The following is a 17,141-nucleotide window of genomic DNA, read 5'->3' as shown; positions in this document are numbered from 1 at the left end:
CACATGCTCCCATGTGTATGTGTAATATGCCCAAGTGTCTGTGAGTGTGAAGTGGAAAGTATGCATATTCTTGCCTCTGTGTGTGTGTGTGTGTGTGTGTTTGTGCCAGTAGATGTGAGTTGCTGTTACTGTGTGTGCACACGTTTGTTTATGTGTGGGTTTGGAGAGCAGAGCTCGCCCACACTGACCTTTGTCAGGAAGAAGACATGTTTCAGAATTCATACTCTGCCTTTGCTCACTTGTTCTACCACAGATCAATCTCCATGCAGTAATATCTCCCAGTTAATCTACTAGACCACTGTCTAGAGGGAATAGAGCACAGATGAAATGCTTCATTATACGTCTTGTTAATGCAAAAAGGGACAAAGGCAGATGGATACTGCTTTCAAAGTATAATGGAGTTAGATTTTTCTGTATTTGTACCTGTATGTGTATGTTTTGTCTGTCAAGGATAGGAGTATTGTTGCTATTGGTATTTTCCATAAAGTGGCTACAATATATATTTTCATATTATCAAAGGATTACATGACTACTTTTATGTGCAACCTGCTTTAACTGACAAAGACAGTTATCATCTGACTCTGCAGTTCTTCTTCGTCCTACACATTTTTTTCAGCTCATTATTTAACTCTCTGGCCTGGTACTTTCCTGGATCAGTCTCACCACTCCCAGTGTTTTTTTCTCAGCTTCAGTCGGCAACTGTTTTCAGTGAGAAAGCTCTAAAAACCCACTGTGCACTACCTGTCCAGCACCACATGGAAGACAGAAAACATAAGCAGCTAGCTGGAGAACAAGTGGAGCACTTCACAGCTAAAGAGCTTATATTAACCTCAAGTATGCAACCAAAAGTTGAATGCTGGACTCACATTCACCAATTCAATAGAACCACAACCCTCAATATATGCTCCTCTGTATCTGCTCGATGTGTAAATAGGTAACTATTTGCTAAGAAGATGATACAATGTGAGCGCTGAATTCACAGCTTGTTTCCACTGCTCACAAGTGGCCAAAAAATCAATGCATGCTTTCATGTATCACATTTTAGGTGCCTGATGCCATCCAAAAGTGCCAGCGTGCAGGCATCACAGTGCGCATGGTGACAGGAGACAACATAAATACAGCCAGGGCCATAGCCATCAAGTGTGGTATCATCCACCCTGGAGAGGACTTCCTCTGCATCGACGGCAAAGAGTTCAACAGGAGGATCCGCAATGAGAAGGGAGAGGTACTATAACCACTGTCAGAGTGAGCCAGAGAGCAAGAGAGGCTGAGAGAAGAGAGTTGAGACTAGAAAAGAGAAAGAAAAATCCTAAACTGCAACCACTTGTCCTCCCATTTCTGTGTGTGTGTGTGTTTGTGTGCGTGCACATGTGTGTGGACATATGTGTGCATGTCAAGGTGGAGCAAGAGCGTATTGACAAGGTTTGGCCGAAACTCAGAGTTCTGGCCAGATCCTCCCCGACTGACAAGCACACACTCGTCAAAGGTAAACCAGTTGCACTGTTTCATATTCTGATTTACTGCTGATGAATTGAGATTTGAGTGTGTTACCATTACATGTTACTTTTTCGAAGCATGAAATTATTCAGAGCTTTTCTGAAAGCAGTAAATAACCAACACTATGATCAAGGCTGTTGTCCATGCATTCAAAGTTCACGTGGAGTTATGTTGCTTCTTCTCATTTCTGATGCTGTATTCAGTGAACATGCATGCTGCATGTGTGTATGTGTGTTTGACAGGAATTATTGACAGCACTATGGCAGATCAGAGGCAGGTGGTGGCTGTGACAGGAGACGGGACCAATGATGGACCTGCTTTAAAGAAAGCTGATGTTGGCTTCGCCATGGTAAGCAAACCATCTTTTCTGTTTTTCCCGTGTGTGTCTTTCTCTCTTGCCTTCACATGAGACAATATCTGCTGATGTGTTCTTCACCTCTGCAGTATTTGGGGTTCCTTCACAGGCACTCTGCCTCAGGCTGTGTAGGTTACATGCTCCCCCTAGTGGATTTCCGAGCTTGCACAGTTTCCCTGCAGTAGATTCCTCAGACTTTACAGAAAACAGACTGCTAAAATATAAAAAATAAACATTGATTCTGTTCTTTCTCTAAATCACAACTTTATATCTATTTGTTCTTTGGCTGTTGCTTCCTCTGTTTCTGCTGCCCTCAACAGACCAATCCTCCTCAATTAATTAATTGGGATTTTCTTGTGAGAAGTGTGTCCTGTGTAGTCATAACTGTACAAAAAAAATTTACCAAAGATCAGCATCATCATCAGTTGTTTTATTGTCCTTGTAAGCACAAATCATAATTTGTATTTTTCCTTATTACCTGGCCCACTCGGCCTTGTTTCCACATACCCCAATTGCAGAAGTACGCCCTAACCCTGTCACTGACAGGTCACATGTGGTGCAATTTTGACCCGTCACTACTGTAAAGCACAAGGTTGACTGAATGCTCTGTGAATTCACCCTGTCATTCATCCTATAACTCACAGAATATCAGGAAGGGTGTTGTGCTCCTCCCATAAATATGGACTCTCCTGTCATTAAAGCATCAACACACACTAACTGTTTAATTACAGTTTGCATCATCATTATCATTGTCATTATCATCAGAGGCAACTCGTGTCCAGAGTCCAGTTTTGTCCAGTGCCTGCAGAGTTCATTTAGACAGGCTTGTGACAGACTTGTTTGGTATATTGAGGAATAATACACCGTGGTGCAGCAGATAATCAGCAAATTTAGAATCACCATAGTTGGGTAATAGAACCCTGTTTCTTTCTGACTGCACCATGTTTGCACTCTTCCAGGGTATTGCTGGCACAGATGTGGCCAAGGAGGCGTCAGATATCATTCTGACTGATGATAACTTCAGCAGCATCGTCAAGGCGGTAATGTGGGGCCGAAATGTTTACGACAGTATCTCCAAGTTTCTTCAGTTCCAGCTAACTGTCAACGTTGTGGCCGTCATAGTGGCTTTCACTGGTGCCTGCATCACACAGGTAAGAGGAATGTCTGTGTGTGTGTGTGTGTGTGTGTGTGTGTGTGTGTGTGTGTGTGTGTGTGTGTGTGGGCATGCGAATATGTACTGTAGAACAGCTTTAACATTAACAATTATGCAACATTGCATTCCTGTAGGTAAATACAGAGCTACTACAACGTATAAACAGGACATTTAACATCACATCCCAGGTGGCTGCTGTAACTAATGTATTATGTTTAACAATAATAAATAGATATATATAGATATCTTCGAAGATAATATGAACATTTTCTTTAATTAGCAGAACTAATCTTGCATTTTACCGTGATTTTGCTTGACTCTGTTAGAAGCAAAAACAGTATTACAAAATATCAATAGAATAAAAGTATAATTATTTTTGCTAAAAGTAGAAGTAGCTCTTTTCAAGATTGCTCTGAGTCACATTTCTTCAACAGTGTGGTCACAATGAAAAGGCCAATGTGGCATTCTGACATGATTATGCCATTTCAACACATCCCTTCCCATTGCAGTTGTGCTCTCTGAAGTAGTGACCATTTTGTTCTTACAAGCTTCATCAACAATTACTTGACAGGAGACAGGGGAAGAGATTCTCAAAACAAAGTAATTCCTGGAAATATTGTTTGATCAACAGACCATTAAAATATGCATCTGTGCTGTTGAAGTAGTCATGGCTAGTTGTGTTGAGCATGTTTTGATTGAAAGGGTCCTTTTCACAAACAGATACAGTACAAGTGGTATATATAAGGCCATGTTTTCACAAATCAAAACGAACCCAAAGGATCACGTTTCACCTATATGATATAATTTAAAAGTAGACCTTCCTTCCACAACAACTTCACCATTTTTGACATTACAGAGGGCGTCAAACTGGAATACCCTGCTGATTGGGTTATATCAGCAGAACTGCAGTCTAATCTGTAATTCAAAAGTACTGGAGTGCAGTGCAAGACAAGCAAAGCAATGTTTTTTTAATGCAAAGCATTAGCTATTAGTTACTCCCCACTTCTGGTGGTGTTGAAATTATTGATTCTTATTGCAATTTCCCTTGCATTTCCCCAGGACTCTCCCCTGAAGGCAGTGCAGATGTTGTGGGTAAACCTGATCATGGATACTTTTGCATCCCTGGCCTTGGCAACAGAGCCTCCCACAGAGTCTCTGTTGAAGAGGAAGCCATATGGTCGCAACAAGCCTCTCATCTCCAGCACCATGACAAAGAACATCTTAGGGCATGCAGTCTATCAGCTCGTCCTCATCTTCACACTGCTCTTTGTTGGTATGGACTGTAATTTTGCAGTACACCAGAGATTCTGAACCTTACTGATTCAACACAATGTGGATTTAAACAAATTGTCTTCCTTTTTCCTCCTCTAGGCGAACAAATCTTTGACATTGACAACGGCCGTAATGCACCTCTCCACTCTCCTCCATCTGAGCACTATACCATTATCTTCAACACCTTTGTCATGATGCAGCTCTTTAACGAGATAAATGCTCGAAAAATCCATGGAGAGCGGAATGTGTTTGATGGCATCTTCAGGAACCCCATCTTCTGCTCTATTGTTTTTGGCACCTTTGCTGTGCAGGTAAGCTGATGCAAATGGTTTGATATTATGTTAAAACTATTGAAAGATAATTGTAAATAAATGAATACTTTTTCTGTTCGCGCATTTTCATACTGTTTGAGTCTGACTTGCGTTGTGCTTTTTGTAGATTGTGATTGTGCAGTTTGGGGGTAAGCCATTCAGCTGTCAACCTCTGGACCTGGAAAAGTGGATGTGGTGTGTTTTCCTTGGGCTGGGGGAGCTTGTCTGGGGGCAGGTAACATGCAAACTAATCTCTGTCTTTAGATTTTCCCAGTGGGATTCTTTTCTTGCTTTTTTTTTTTTTTTGTTTCCCCCTGTGCATCTCCTTTCTTTTTGACCCAATGCTCCCTCTTCTCTGTGGGTTAGGTCATAGCCTCCATACCCAATAGCAGGTTGCGCTTCCTGCGGAGGGCTGGCCAGTTAACTCAGAAAGATGAGTTACCTGAAGAGGATGTAAACGAAGAAAATGAGGAGATCGACCACGCAGAGAGGGAACTGAGGAGAGGACAGATACTCTGGTTCAGAGGACTCAACCGTATTCAGACTCAGGTGAGAACATGAAAGTGTTCAGTCCCTATGCTGCGATTTGCTGTTTCATTTCAAAGAAAGATTTTGCTGGTTTGAATGTATGGATACAGGGTCACACTTAAAAGGACACTCATTTTAATCCTTTGAGATAAAATGTATAATTTTGGAGGAACAATTAACACCAACAAGTTTAAATTTCACCTGTGATGTTTTCTGACATGCCTTTTTGTTTTATTGTCTGTCTTTGTCATATAATCAGTTTCCTGTAGGAAGTATCATCACGGCAGACATTACCTTACCGCTAAGAAGAAATGCTAGACTATGCTGTATGTTGTACATGTTAGTCAGTAACAGCCATAAAGTTATTTTTTTCAAGACGACTTATTTAGGTGCGTGAAGATGCAGCTTTCTCTCGTTGGACTTGGTGTGAACACCAGCGTGGACCCGTGGAAGATCAGTGGTCAACCCTCAGAGTGAAATACAACTTGAAATAGTCACTGACAATGTTCATACTGTGACGAACTCTGCAGACCGCCATCACTGTGATATTCAAGACAGTTTTGCCTGTGTGTTGGATTTGGGTGTTCAATGATCTCATCTCACTGATGGTCCAGGGTGAAGCTATCCCACGACACGGTATTGTGGATCAGTATCTTACAGAAGCAGCCAAACAGGGTTAAGAGAGAATAGAAATACAGTTTTTTTTATATATTAAAGGAAAACTACAATTTATTTCACATTTTATTGTCAGAACTTCAGCCATCAGTTTGATCAGATGTGATAACATTATACTCACCAAGTTACCAGCTGAGATTTCGACACCCCAGGTTATTCAGATTTATTTGGAGGAGAAGAAGACAAATAAAAAAAAATTACAAACTGCATCAGAAACGTCCTCATCAGAGGTTACAGGCCGATGTCCTGGTTTAATGTTGACTTACTACACTTGCTGTGGTTGTGCACTTAAAGTTCTCCTATAACCTGACCTGCCAGATGGTTTTGTCCACAGAACCATCTGGGAAGGCCTCTTTGGAAACATTTTGGAAAAGGGCACTTTCAAAAAATACTTGGCAGGTGATTGCATTAACCATCTGTCTATCTCATTTATATCTCATTTATTTACTGAAGCCTCGAAAATGATTGAGTTTTCGCTCATTTGCAGTGATGTTGAGATACAATACAAATATGTAGAGTTAGGAGTCAAAAGAGGACCATATGGAGTGAAAGCATTTGCACACCAAGCTGAAGTGGTTTGAGATCATTGTCTTGAATTGTGCAGGGGTAGTGAGTGTGGTTAGTCTTGAGAGTGTGTTGTTGATAATTTTATGTGTTTGGTGCACAAAAAGTAAAAAGTATCATCTATCACGTGGTAACTTCAACTGATCAGATTCTGCATCCTTCCCATTTTTTTTTACTCCCTGTAAAAAGCCAGTTAGCCAGTTGGTAAATTGAACTCAGTGCCTTCAGTGATGTTTGCTCTTCTATCAGTGGAGAAATACTCAACAAACAGCTGCAAACAGTAGCTTTTGGCTGATTGGTCTGAAACACTGTGGCTTGGCCAAAAGCAAATAGCTTGGAGCCTGGGAAGAAGATTCTTACTTGCAAGAAATCCACAAACAACTGTAATAAACTGTAGTTTTCCTTTAATTCCTGAAGCAAGGTGATAGGAGATGCCACAAAACAATAGACTTTGAATGATGTAAATGGCTGCATCTGTATTTTATAAAATCACACATCAACTAGTCTTTGAAAGGGTCAGATCACCCAAATTACCAAAAAACTCATTTTCTCACCTACCTCATGTGGCTTCTGGCTTAAGATAGCTTTGGTTTTATTTGTTTGAGTGTTTTTGAGGTATCTGTGTTTGGGATATCTAAATCCAGGTCCCTAGTTCTAACTAATACACGTTCAACCATTCTCAATGCAATTCTTTCTTTCTTTCTTTCTTTCTTTCTTTTGTAATTTGGGTGAACTGACCTCTAAGTTAAAATCACCATTTTGTTGAGGGGATACTACACTCTGACCCCCCCCCCCCCCCACCCCCCCCCCCACCCCACCCCACCCCACCCCACCCCCATCATGTCATGATTGAGAGACTTTGTACTCCCTTTACCACCAAAGTCACCCAGCCAGTCAACCTGTGTTTCCATCTGGTCTGTGTCACTCTGAGCAGCCATTTGTCCTCTCCTGTCCCGCTCTCCTTCCACAGATTGAAGTAGTCAACACCTTCAAGAGTGGCACCTCCTTTCAGGGGGCGGGGGCTCTGAGACGCCAATCATCCACCACCAGCCAGACCCAGGATGTAACCAATGTTTCTAGTCCTAGTCACGTGTCCTTGTCCAATGCCCTTTCCTCTCCTACAAGCACTACTGCTGCTACTGCTCCTCCCACTACTGGCCGTGAGTCAGAACTCTGTCAGTCTGCTTCTCTGCTCTCTTTGCTTCAGAGGTGCCACCTTGTCAAGAACAAAAAGTGACTTTTCACCACATATATTTTATTTTATTTATTAGACTTAAAACAAATTACTGTGATGGTCTTTGTTTAGGGTTGGCATCTCTGAAGATTCGTCTTTTTTTTGTTCTTTCTTGCTATTTGCTTTTTTCATTTCCTCTCTTTCTTCTGTCTTTTTGCTGTTCATACTGGATTTCAAATTCATCTTGATATCTCCTCCCATGCTTGGGTGTACTGTCCTCTCATTGGTGAATGTGTGTTTGTTTCCCCAGAGTGCTAGGAGCGCAGGACTAAGGGTGATACCCACGGCGTGACATTTCAGGTTGTGAGTTTGTCTCCCTCTGCTCATCCCCCATCCATCATCCCATTCCTCAATTCTCCCATTTATATGTCTTGACGGACATTAACATGAACTAATTTCAATCAACTCACCGAGGGACTGGGTAAACATTCAAGTATAAGTTGCACTGCTGTCTCATTTAATCTGTGAGTTTGCTTCTGATGAGGCATATCACATTGAATTGACCTAAAGCTAAATTTACAGGCTATTTTATGCATTCTGCTGCTGACACATCATCTGCAATGACTAAAAACATAAATGATGCTACAGTATGTGGGAAGGTGACATCTTTAAAGACCTCTACTTGCAAACTTTCAAACAAGTGTTCATTTAATTTGAAATGGGGATCCCAAATGGTGCAAATACAAAGGGAATATCATCTATACTTAATGCTCTTGTCCACCTCCATCTTCTTTTCTCTCTCTATCTAACACAAACACACATGCACACACACACACACACACACACACACACACACACACACACACACAAATACACTTTAACACTTTCCCTGTCTCAATTTAATTATTGAAAATCAATGCTTAGAGTGTGTTGAACAGGAATGGAGGGGACTCGAGAAACTCCACAAAGCAGTATTGTACCAATAATTCATCCCGTCTTGTCGCTCCATATTGTCAGTGTAGTTGACTGTCATGTTGCCATAGTTACGGACATACATAGATCCTCTGCAGCACCAGCAACTTAAATTCAACCCCCCACCGTTTTCTGACACCCCATCAGTGTTACCTGTCAGACATCCTGTCACATGCACTCATCCAGAGAGGCTCCTCTTTTTTTTTTTTTTTCCTGTTTTGTCTCCTTATGCCCTACTTCGCCGCAGTTACAGTATATTCAGTATTCCAATACATTAGAGTTGTAATGTCATTGAGGCTTTTCTGCTCTGTTAACATATTTTAATAATACATTGGGGTGCATAACTTATTATTATTTAGTGCTTCTACACAATAATAGAGGTGCAAAGTAGCAATCCAGTAGAAATCCAGTAGAAATAATTTTGTGATTTCAACAGGAACATTTTCAACGCAACCACGATGACATGATTTGTGTACTCCAGAGTGCTGATGATTCAATTTTCTGTAAAAACTTCAAATAAAATCTTTTTAAGTATCAGATGATTCCTATGCATCCTAAACTTCAACATGTTGACGATACTTCGCATGCAGACAGGATACAAAGATAATGGCTTAATCTCAGTAAAGATTCACATAGTTGTTTGGGGCCTATACTTGAGTGTTTACTTAGATGTGCATGGAGTTGAGAACATGCTTTGACCGTCAGACCTCTGATAGTAAAATTATTATTTTCATTATTCACGCTCATGTGTTTTGTGTCAGCAGTCTGTGTGCTGTTGTCCACTTCCTCGCCATCCTGTTGTCTTGGTGCATGTAATTTGTGTTTACCTCTTGTTTACTTCCTGTGTTCATAATATCTTAACCCGCTGTGTTAGCTTGTTGTCTAAATGCCACTTTTTTTTTTTTTTGGATGTGTTGTTTTGTTGTGAGTTTTACACTGCAATGCTTGTGTTGAACCAGCCTCCTCATGCAGACTTGACTCTCTCCATTGCCCTGTTTGGGACCATGCTTTACCCACCCTGTGCTATATTTGTGTGTTTGTGTGTCCCATTCAGAGTCTGTGTGGATATTGTACCAGACAGTGCTCTGGTACCTGCAGAAGTTTTTTTAAACCACCTGATTGGATCTCTCAGATCTAACCTCCTTCCTTCTTACTGACCTTGTCCACCAGATTTCTTCAAACTTGCATGTGATATTCTCCTTTAATTTTTTCTGTGAGCATTCCATTTATTAACGTGGCTTGTTTCTAGGTATACAGCACATTGGACTAAAGCGTATACTTACAACGAGCGTTTGTGTTGCTTTGGTATTTGTTTTTCTTGAAATGTATGATTTTGTTGTATTTTTTTTATGATTGTTTTCCTCACGGTTTTCCTTGCACGCTAAAACTGAGTGACTTGTGAACAGTAGTTATCTTGTGAGAGCAGAACAAAGACTGCAGTTGCCCTCTCTCTTGCTGCTCCTTCACCTTGTCCTCCTTCTCCACCTCTGTATCCTCAAATGAGAGGTTCCCTCCTTCCCTTTTGTCCTTTCTCTCTTCCACTTCCCTCTTCTCTCTCTCATCCCAAGGGTCCCTCCAACCCTTCCATTTTATCTCTAGCATCATCTCTCATTGTTTTTCTTCTCTTTCCTTCCTTTTTTAACAACAGATCCGCGTTGTGAATGCATTCCGTAGTTCCCTCTATGAAGGCCTGGAAAAACCAGACTCCAGATCATCCATCCACAACTTCATGACACACCCCGAGTTTAGGATAGAAGACTCCACACCCAACATCCCCCTCATCGACGACACAGATGAAGATTCTGCTCGGAGGAGGAGGAAGTACTCCAGCCAGCCCTCGTCCCCCAACAAGAACAACAACGCCATCGACAGTGGCATTAATCTCACCATCGACACCAGTAAATCAGCTGCTTCCTCCAGCCCCGCCAGCCCTCTGCACAGCTTGGAGACCAGCCTCTAACCCTGATCCTAACCTCAGCTCTAACCTCTAACCTCCTTTCCTTGCAATCTGGGTGTGCCTCCTCCAATTCCCTCCAGACCTTTAACTGCAACCTTACACCTTGTCAACCCTAAAATTTCACCCAGTCCAGCTGAATTCTTATCCTCCAGCCCCTGAAACCCCAATTTACCACCTACACAGGACAGGTCCTGTGGCAACATGTCCTTACATCTTTGCCCCTTAACCTTGAGCTCTTAAAGCTCCCCGCTCCTATTGAAATGGAGAAAATCTAAAGTAATACTGCAAGGTGAAAAGAAAAACAAACTAACATACAATCAAAAAAGCGCAACAAAGCCACAAATCCTACACAGCCATCCTGCTTTTACGGTTGTATGTGTATGGTGGCGGCAGCGGTGGTGTGTATGACTATATGTGTGTTAGCATGTACTATCTAAGCGTGCCGCTGACTGCACATATGTATAAACTGTTTCTTTAGAGGCATCGGGAGGAGGACGATAAGGAGAGAGACACTGCTGAGGAGTAAAAATTGCAAAACAGGACAGACTCTAAAACTCCCCTTACACTCCCTCTCCTCAACAATAACATTGTCAATACTGATGATAGTTTAAATTCAATTGAAAAACATTGTTATTATTCTGATTCTGATTCTGATTATTATTGTTATTATTGTTGCTCCTGCATGAATGTACATTACCCAAGTTTTATTTAAAAGGGTTTTAATTTTATTGAAGTTCTTTCGTTCTGATGGGCTAGGCCTCACGCTGAACTACTAATTTAAAGACAGCTTCTCTGAGTTCCTGGCCTGCAAAGTTCCTTCCTCTGTGTGGCATGAACATGTACCCGACTGTAAAAATTTATTTCATCCATAAACGGAAACGTGTAACGAGGTGGTAGGGCTCAACTTGCACAGTAGTTTTGCACCTGTCAGAAAAGAGGAACACAAAGTAATGTTGATGATGATAGCATTTATGGGATATATTCTATAAATATAAATTCATATAAATATATTTAGAGAGAGTTTATCTTTGTTTGTTGGCATGTTGCCTTGTTCCTGCTTCAATGGCTCAAAATACTTTGACTTATTTATGTCTTAAAGAGAATGTAATTTGTTTACAACCTCGTAGAGATAAACTTCCTGGTTTCTAGACAGAGCGAGGCGAAGCTGAAACTCAGAGGGTCCAGAGCTGTGTTGGTGTGTTATTACTGAAAAACCATTTGCTGGAATTTGCCTGCTATCTTGTCAAATATTGTAGATATTTTTAGAGGATGAACAAACAAAAAGAAACCAAAATATAGTGGGATACATAGTAAATGTGGAATCTTAGTATTACTCTTTATGATTGTTGGGATCAATTTGGAGTGGCTTGCCTTTGGTTTTTCTAAACAGAGGCCTCCTTTTCGTGACAGAGGGGGAATATTTAATTCTTTTTTTCTGTACTTCTTCTCTTTTTTTATTGTGTTTTTGTTTTTTTCTGTGCTTCAGCGCTGGCCTGAGCTCAGCGCTCGAGTCAAAGGCTGATGTCAGGACCTTTACAGTGAACTGTCTTCTAGATAATCCTGCTTGTTCGAAGGACTTGATGTTTTAAAAATATGTGTGACCATCAAATGGCTGCAATCAAGTCATATTAGAAATTTACAAAGTTATATTTGGCTTATCTGTACCGCACGGAAATCAGACTTTTTGTTCTATTTTGTTCTTGTTGAAATTTGGAATATATTGTGCTGTTTATTTTTTATTTAATTTTGATTTATTTTGGTTTAAAAGAGTTTCTTTTCCTCTAGCAGAGAGACACATGCAAAAGCTGTTGGCATTTTTAACATCTGAAAAAATGGAAAAACTGACAAAAAAAAAAAAAAATACAACAAAATGGAATGTTGCTTTGACTCTTTTTCTATATATAAAAAATGATCCTTTTCTGCACTATCTGGTTATGAATGAAAACTTCTGTGGTGTAATTCTAGATGTGCTTTTGTGTGTTTTAACCAAGCTTGTCTTCCTGCCGTCACAGAATATACAGTACTCTAGCATCTCAACTGTACTCTCTAGTTGTGAACTATTTATTGTGCTTTGACCAATCAGACATTACCAGAGAGAAGTTACATACAGAAGGCACATTTACCCAGTCTTATTGCACTCAGAAGGACAAGGCCACTTAATTAGCCTGTACTATTGTTATTTCTATTACTAACCGAAGTCATTGGCAAGCATGACGTGATAGGCTCATTATGCAACTTGAGAAAATTGACAATTTTCTACTCAAAAAAATCCTATACACTACTACAGTATGTACAATCATTTATCTGAGCAGTTCTATCTTTTTCTTTTTATATCCTCCTCCTCTGTCATTTCCCAGTCAATCTGTCCATCTGGAGATGGTGCACAAGCTTTACCAGTCAGCTCAGGCGTGTCGAAAACGTCACATAAACGTAACACCATTTGAATATGAATCTGTCTTATTTGAGTTGAAAAAGAAAAACAGTCTGGATTCTGATATTCTGCTTAGAAGCTGTTGATTTATTTTGTTTATTTTCCAATGTTTTAACTTGACAATTTATTTGTTTATTTGTCTGTAAAAAATTAAAAACAATAAACAAAACAAAAAAAAATATTACAACAGCAACAACAGCATTTTCAATTAAAAAAAAAAAAAGACTTAAGCCAACATTCTCAAACCACTTTTACATCCAGGAGGACATTCAGCTTTAAGAGGATGCAAAGACATGGAGTTTAAAAATAATCTTTGTAAATACAGCAGTGAGTCCACTGAGGACAGAAACTCCATGCGGACTGGTGTGAAAACAGGAACTCTTCCTGACTACGTCTACCATCATGCACCACGAGTCATACTGCCAACACAGCTGTTTGGCTGTATGTAATCAATCACTGCTCCTGTCAGAAACACTTCAAAACATCATGATTACATCCAAATGATAACACGTGTTGTAACAACCAATAATTATGTTGATGATGACACCGATCATGATGACGATGATGATGCTGATGATAATGATAATGATGATATCAATGATACTTCTTGCAATATACTCTCACCTGCCTCGATGTACTGTATTTAGCAGCATGCAGTTTGTGGAACAAAGAAAAAGAGAAATGCCAACAGATAACTTTTTGGCATTCCATTTATGGGTAAGTGATTTAAGTGTTCATCTTGTTTTTATGATATTTTTTTTATCTATACAATAATTGTAAATAAAGAACTCAATGTCTTTGTTCATTTAATACTATGCAAAAAGTCATGCTTTTCTGATTGTTACCCACCCTTAATCCTGAGTGTGTTGCTGGAATGTGTATGGTCTCAAAAGTCAGTAAAAACAATGTGATGTAAATTATTTTCTAGCTTGAGGAAAAAGTTAAATGACGATGAAAATTATTATTATGATACCATGAGGCGGATGATAATGGTGGTGACAGTGATGATGATGATGATGATGATAATGATGATGATGATGATGAACTGTGACTCTTGCTGCTTGACTGTCCCATTTACCACACTCCTGACAGGAGCGCAAGTGAAAAACATAATAAAAACAAAAAAATGAAAAATTACTAAATAAATCTCCCAGAGCAGCATGACCCAGCATGGTGTGTCCTGGCCCCGTGTGACATGTCCTGTTCCTGATTCGTTGTACTTCACCAACCACTTTGACATGGATTGTTTTTCCATTTTCACTGATTTATTTCAAAAGGTTCTGCTTATAGCAAATGTTTTTGTGCGTCACTTTAATTATGAAAAGAAGCTCTTGATGTACACCTTAAATATTAAGGTATCCTGCCAAGGGTTTTAAACTAATGACAGTGATTGCAACATCACTGGTTCAAGGCTGCCCCCCCCCCCCTTTACTCTCTATCTGTCTAGCCTCCAACACAGACATACAAAAGTCTAAAAAAGAGGAACCAGTGTCTACTTGCCAAGATCTCCAGCTGGCACTGTAAGGCTGTATAGGCACAGTGGTGCTTTGAGGCAAACGCTAACATGCTGATGTTTAGCTCTGTTTAGGTGATGTGTAATGCTTTACCCTGATCATCATTTTAGTTTAGTGTGTTAGCATCCTAGCATTTGCTAATTAGCTTTAATTACAAAGTACAACTGAGGCAGATGGGAATGTCATTAGTTTTGCAGGTTATGAAGAGGATGGCACTAAAGGATAAGTTAAGGGATCAACAAAGTAACTATTGTTCATCCTGAGGGGGGCATGAGGGGAATGTCTACCAAATTTTAGGGAAATCCATCCAGTAATTTTGATGCATTTCACTCTAAAACAAAAATGTCAACCTCAAGTGGTGCTACGGAAAACGTATCTGATTTTTTTTTTGATTTTTTTTTTTTTTTTTATTTCTTAAAAGTTTTTCTGAGAGCACTGCTCTGCTGATCCACTGGAGCTGTTGAGGATGAAGGGCTTTGCTCAAGGGCATCTTAGCCCTGGTAATGAGGGAGGGGCAAGTATTTTTCTTTCTGATTAATTCAAGCAGTTCTTTTCACATGTTTCCATTAGCGGGCTGCACATCTCACTATGCAGCAGTGATTATACTGAAGGTGACAGACAGTTACAGTCGTGAAGATGTTATGTACTACACTATGTCCGCACTATATCTCTGAGATTTTTAAGAGCTGCAGTTGGGTCAAATACATCAACATGTCAAATATCTCTCGATGATTTAACACTGCTGATGCCTGCAGCATGCTAAAGTAGCTTTGTACAGGACTGATCCCACCCAGTTATGGTGGGCTGGGGTAAATGGTGTCTTAAGAACATCATACAGTTGCACCGACTTAATCTTCTTTCCATTTAATTTAAAATGGGACTACACCCACCAGTATACTGGTATGATTTAGACTCTGTGTTGAGCATCATTTAAAAGAAAAGCTCTGCACAAATATGCTGAGCATGACAAGCTCAAACTGATGGATGGAAACTCTGGCACACTGGTGCCAAATATCAGTGCAGTTGTTTTCTTTTTGTTCATCAGTCACTCCTCCTGCAGTAGTGAATAGTTTAGTCAGTTAGACATAATTATGGTGTGGGTGTTGGAAGGGGCCTGTTATATAACAATAAGGTCATAGAAGAAGTTTTATCTTAATGTCTAAGTCCACTGGAGGGCAGTATTTCACTAGAGATAACTGAATACAACTTTGTGTCCCTGTTCAGCCTTGTAAAAATTCCTGAAAAAGTGTCTCTTCAGCGTCAATGTTCTTTTATTACAAGACAAAGGTCACTATTTATTTATTTGTTTATTATCTAGTCTCGTCATTCTGAAGTGCAAAGCACTCAGACACCTTAAGGTTCTCATGAGTGGTACAAAGAAGAGGCAATGAATTTGGAAATCCTGAACCCTGTCAACTCATTTGTCTTTTGTATCAAACATTTATCATTTCAGTCCCCAGGACTTGCTTACTTTGATCATCAGTGTTGTTCAAGACAAAAAGGGACAAAATTTGTGTGTTGCTTCCTACATTAGTCCATGAAATATGATAAATTTAGTGTGAGATAGGGTGAATCTGTCCTTATTTACTTACTTTACCACCTGATGAATGCAAGCCCAATATTCATTCTTGCTAACTTTGTCTATCAGCTGTTTGGGTGCAGGACAGGCAGCATACAGCCGGGCTTTAGGAAACCAAAACAAGGAGCTGAAAGATGCCAAAATGCTTCATAGAGCTGCAGGAAAGTGCAGAGTGAGTTGATGTATCTCTCTGCATTCATGTACAAACTTCAACTTCCTCCAATCCAAACTACTAATTTACAGTGTTCAGACCTGATAAATCATCTGTGTTTGGCTTTTACGTTATGTGCATTACACACATAAAAAAGCTAACAAGAATATATGATAGGTATTAACAAAAATAGAGGTCTCAATCAGTGACACATTGGTTCTCAGTAAAGGTACTGTATACTGTATACTGTATACTTAATCAATCAATCAGTGTAAAATAAGTTGGAGATTATTACCCTGGCAGAAATAGGGCCACAGGGTCAGTGTAAAAATGATAATGAATAATATTTGTCTGCAGGTGGATAGCTGGCTATGACTGTCACTTCAGAGGAGTAAGGACGCTCACCACCAACAGGTATGAATTGGACCTGTATATAAATGTTTCTTTTTTCTGTCTAAAAAGTATTTGGGATAATGTTGCATTTTTCTTCAATTACATGAACAGATATACATTTTTACAAGAAACACAAAGTATAATGTCATAGATTCAGTGGGTTACGCTGTGGGCTACAACTACAGCCCAATTTTTAGCCTGTATTTGTTAACATTTTGGAAAATTAAGTATGATGTACATTGAACTATCACTGAATTGCTTTGATACTGAAGGAAAATTAAAAACATGATAATTCTCGGGCCAGTGTTTCAGTTATAAGAACTGTCTTCTTTCCATGAATTCTAAACACGTTTGTGGATGTATATTTGTATTGTACATCAAGATAATTATATGCTCGGAAAGTTTAAGTCACACTGACTCTAAAATACACCCACCAAGCACTTAATTAGGAACACCATACTATTACAGGGTAGGGCCCAGTTTTCTCTCAAAACAGCCTCAGTTCTTCCCGGTAAATATTCCACAAGCTGTTGGAAACTTTCCTTTCAGCTTCTGGTCCATGTTGACATGACTGCATCACACCATTTCTGCAGCTTTGTCAGCTGAACATTGATG

The 17,141-nt window shown here is 39.8% G+C and overlaps 1 protein-coding gene across 12 annotated transcripts in view; it reads left to right on the top strand.

The window, feature by feature from the left end:
- Positions 1-14,080, top strand: part of atp2b2 (ATPase plasma membrane Ca2+ transporting 2) — a 123,532-nt gene extending 109,452 nt beyond the window's left edge. For 9 of the 12 annotated variants that reach the window (XM_071493852.1, XM_071493855.1, XM_071493851.1 and 6 more), the window contains 9 exons: positions 1,046-1,225; positions 1,399-1,486; positions 1,740-1,846; positions 2,812-3,003; positions 4,065-4,278; positions 4,377-4,588; positions 4,716-4,823; positions 4,955-5,137; positions 10,150-14,080. In XM_071493852.1, the coding sequence (XP_071349953.1) occupies positions 1,046-1,225; positions 1,399-1,486; positions 1,740-1,846; positions 2,812-3,003; positions 4,065-4,278; positions 4,377-4,588; positions 4,716-4,823; positions 4,955-5,137; positions 10,150-10,461 (1,596 nt within the window). In that variant the 3' untranslated portion in view covers positions 10,462-14,080. Of the gene's footprint in view, positions 1-1,045; positions 1,226-1,398; positions 1,487-1,739; positions 1,847-2,811; positions 3,004-4,064; positions 4,279-4,376; positions 4,589-4,715; positions 4,824-4,954; positions 5,138-7,325; positions 7,516-7,839; positions 7,890-10,149 lie in introns of all 12 variants that reach the window. The other 3 variants (XM_071493862.1, XM_071493858.1, XM_071493861.1) reach the window with 2 other exon arrangements.
- The last annotated feature ends 3,061 nt before the right edge of the window (positions 14,081-17,141 follow it).

Source organism: Trachinotus anak, unplaced genomic scaffold (genome assembly GCF_046630095.1).
Source record: "Trachinotus anak isolate AG129_WGS33_773 ecotype Australia unplaced genomic scaffold, CSIRO_AGI_Tana_v1 ptg000013l, whole genome shotgun sequence".
NCBI classification, from domain to species: Eukaryota; Metazoa; Chordata; class Actinopteri; order Carangiformes; family Carangidae; genus Trachinotus; species Trachinotus anak.
The sequence above is the reverse complement of the archived record's forward strand: the minus strand, read 5'-3'. Positions and strand labels throughout refer to the sequence as shown.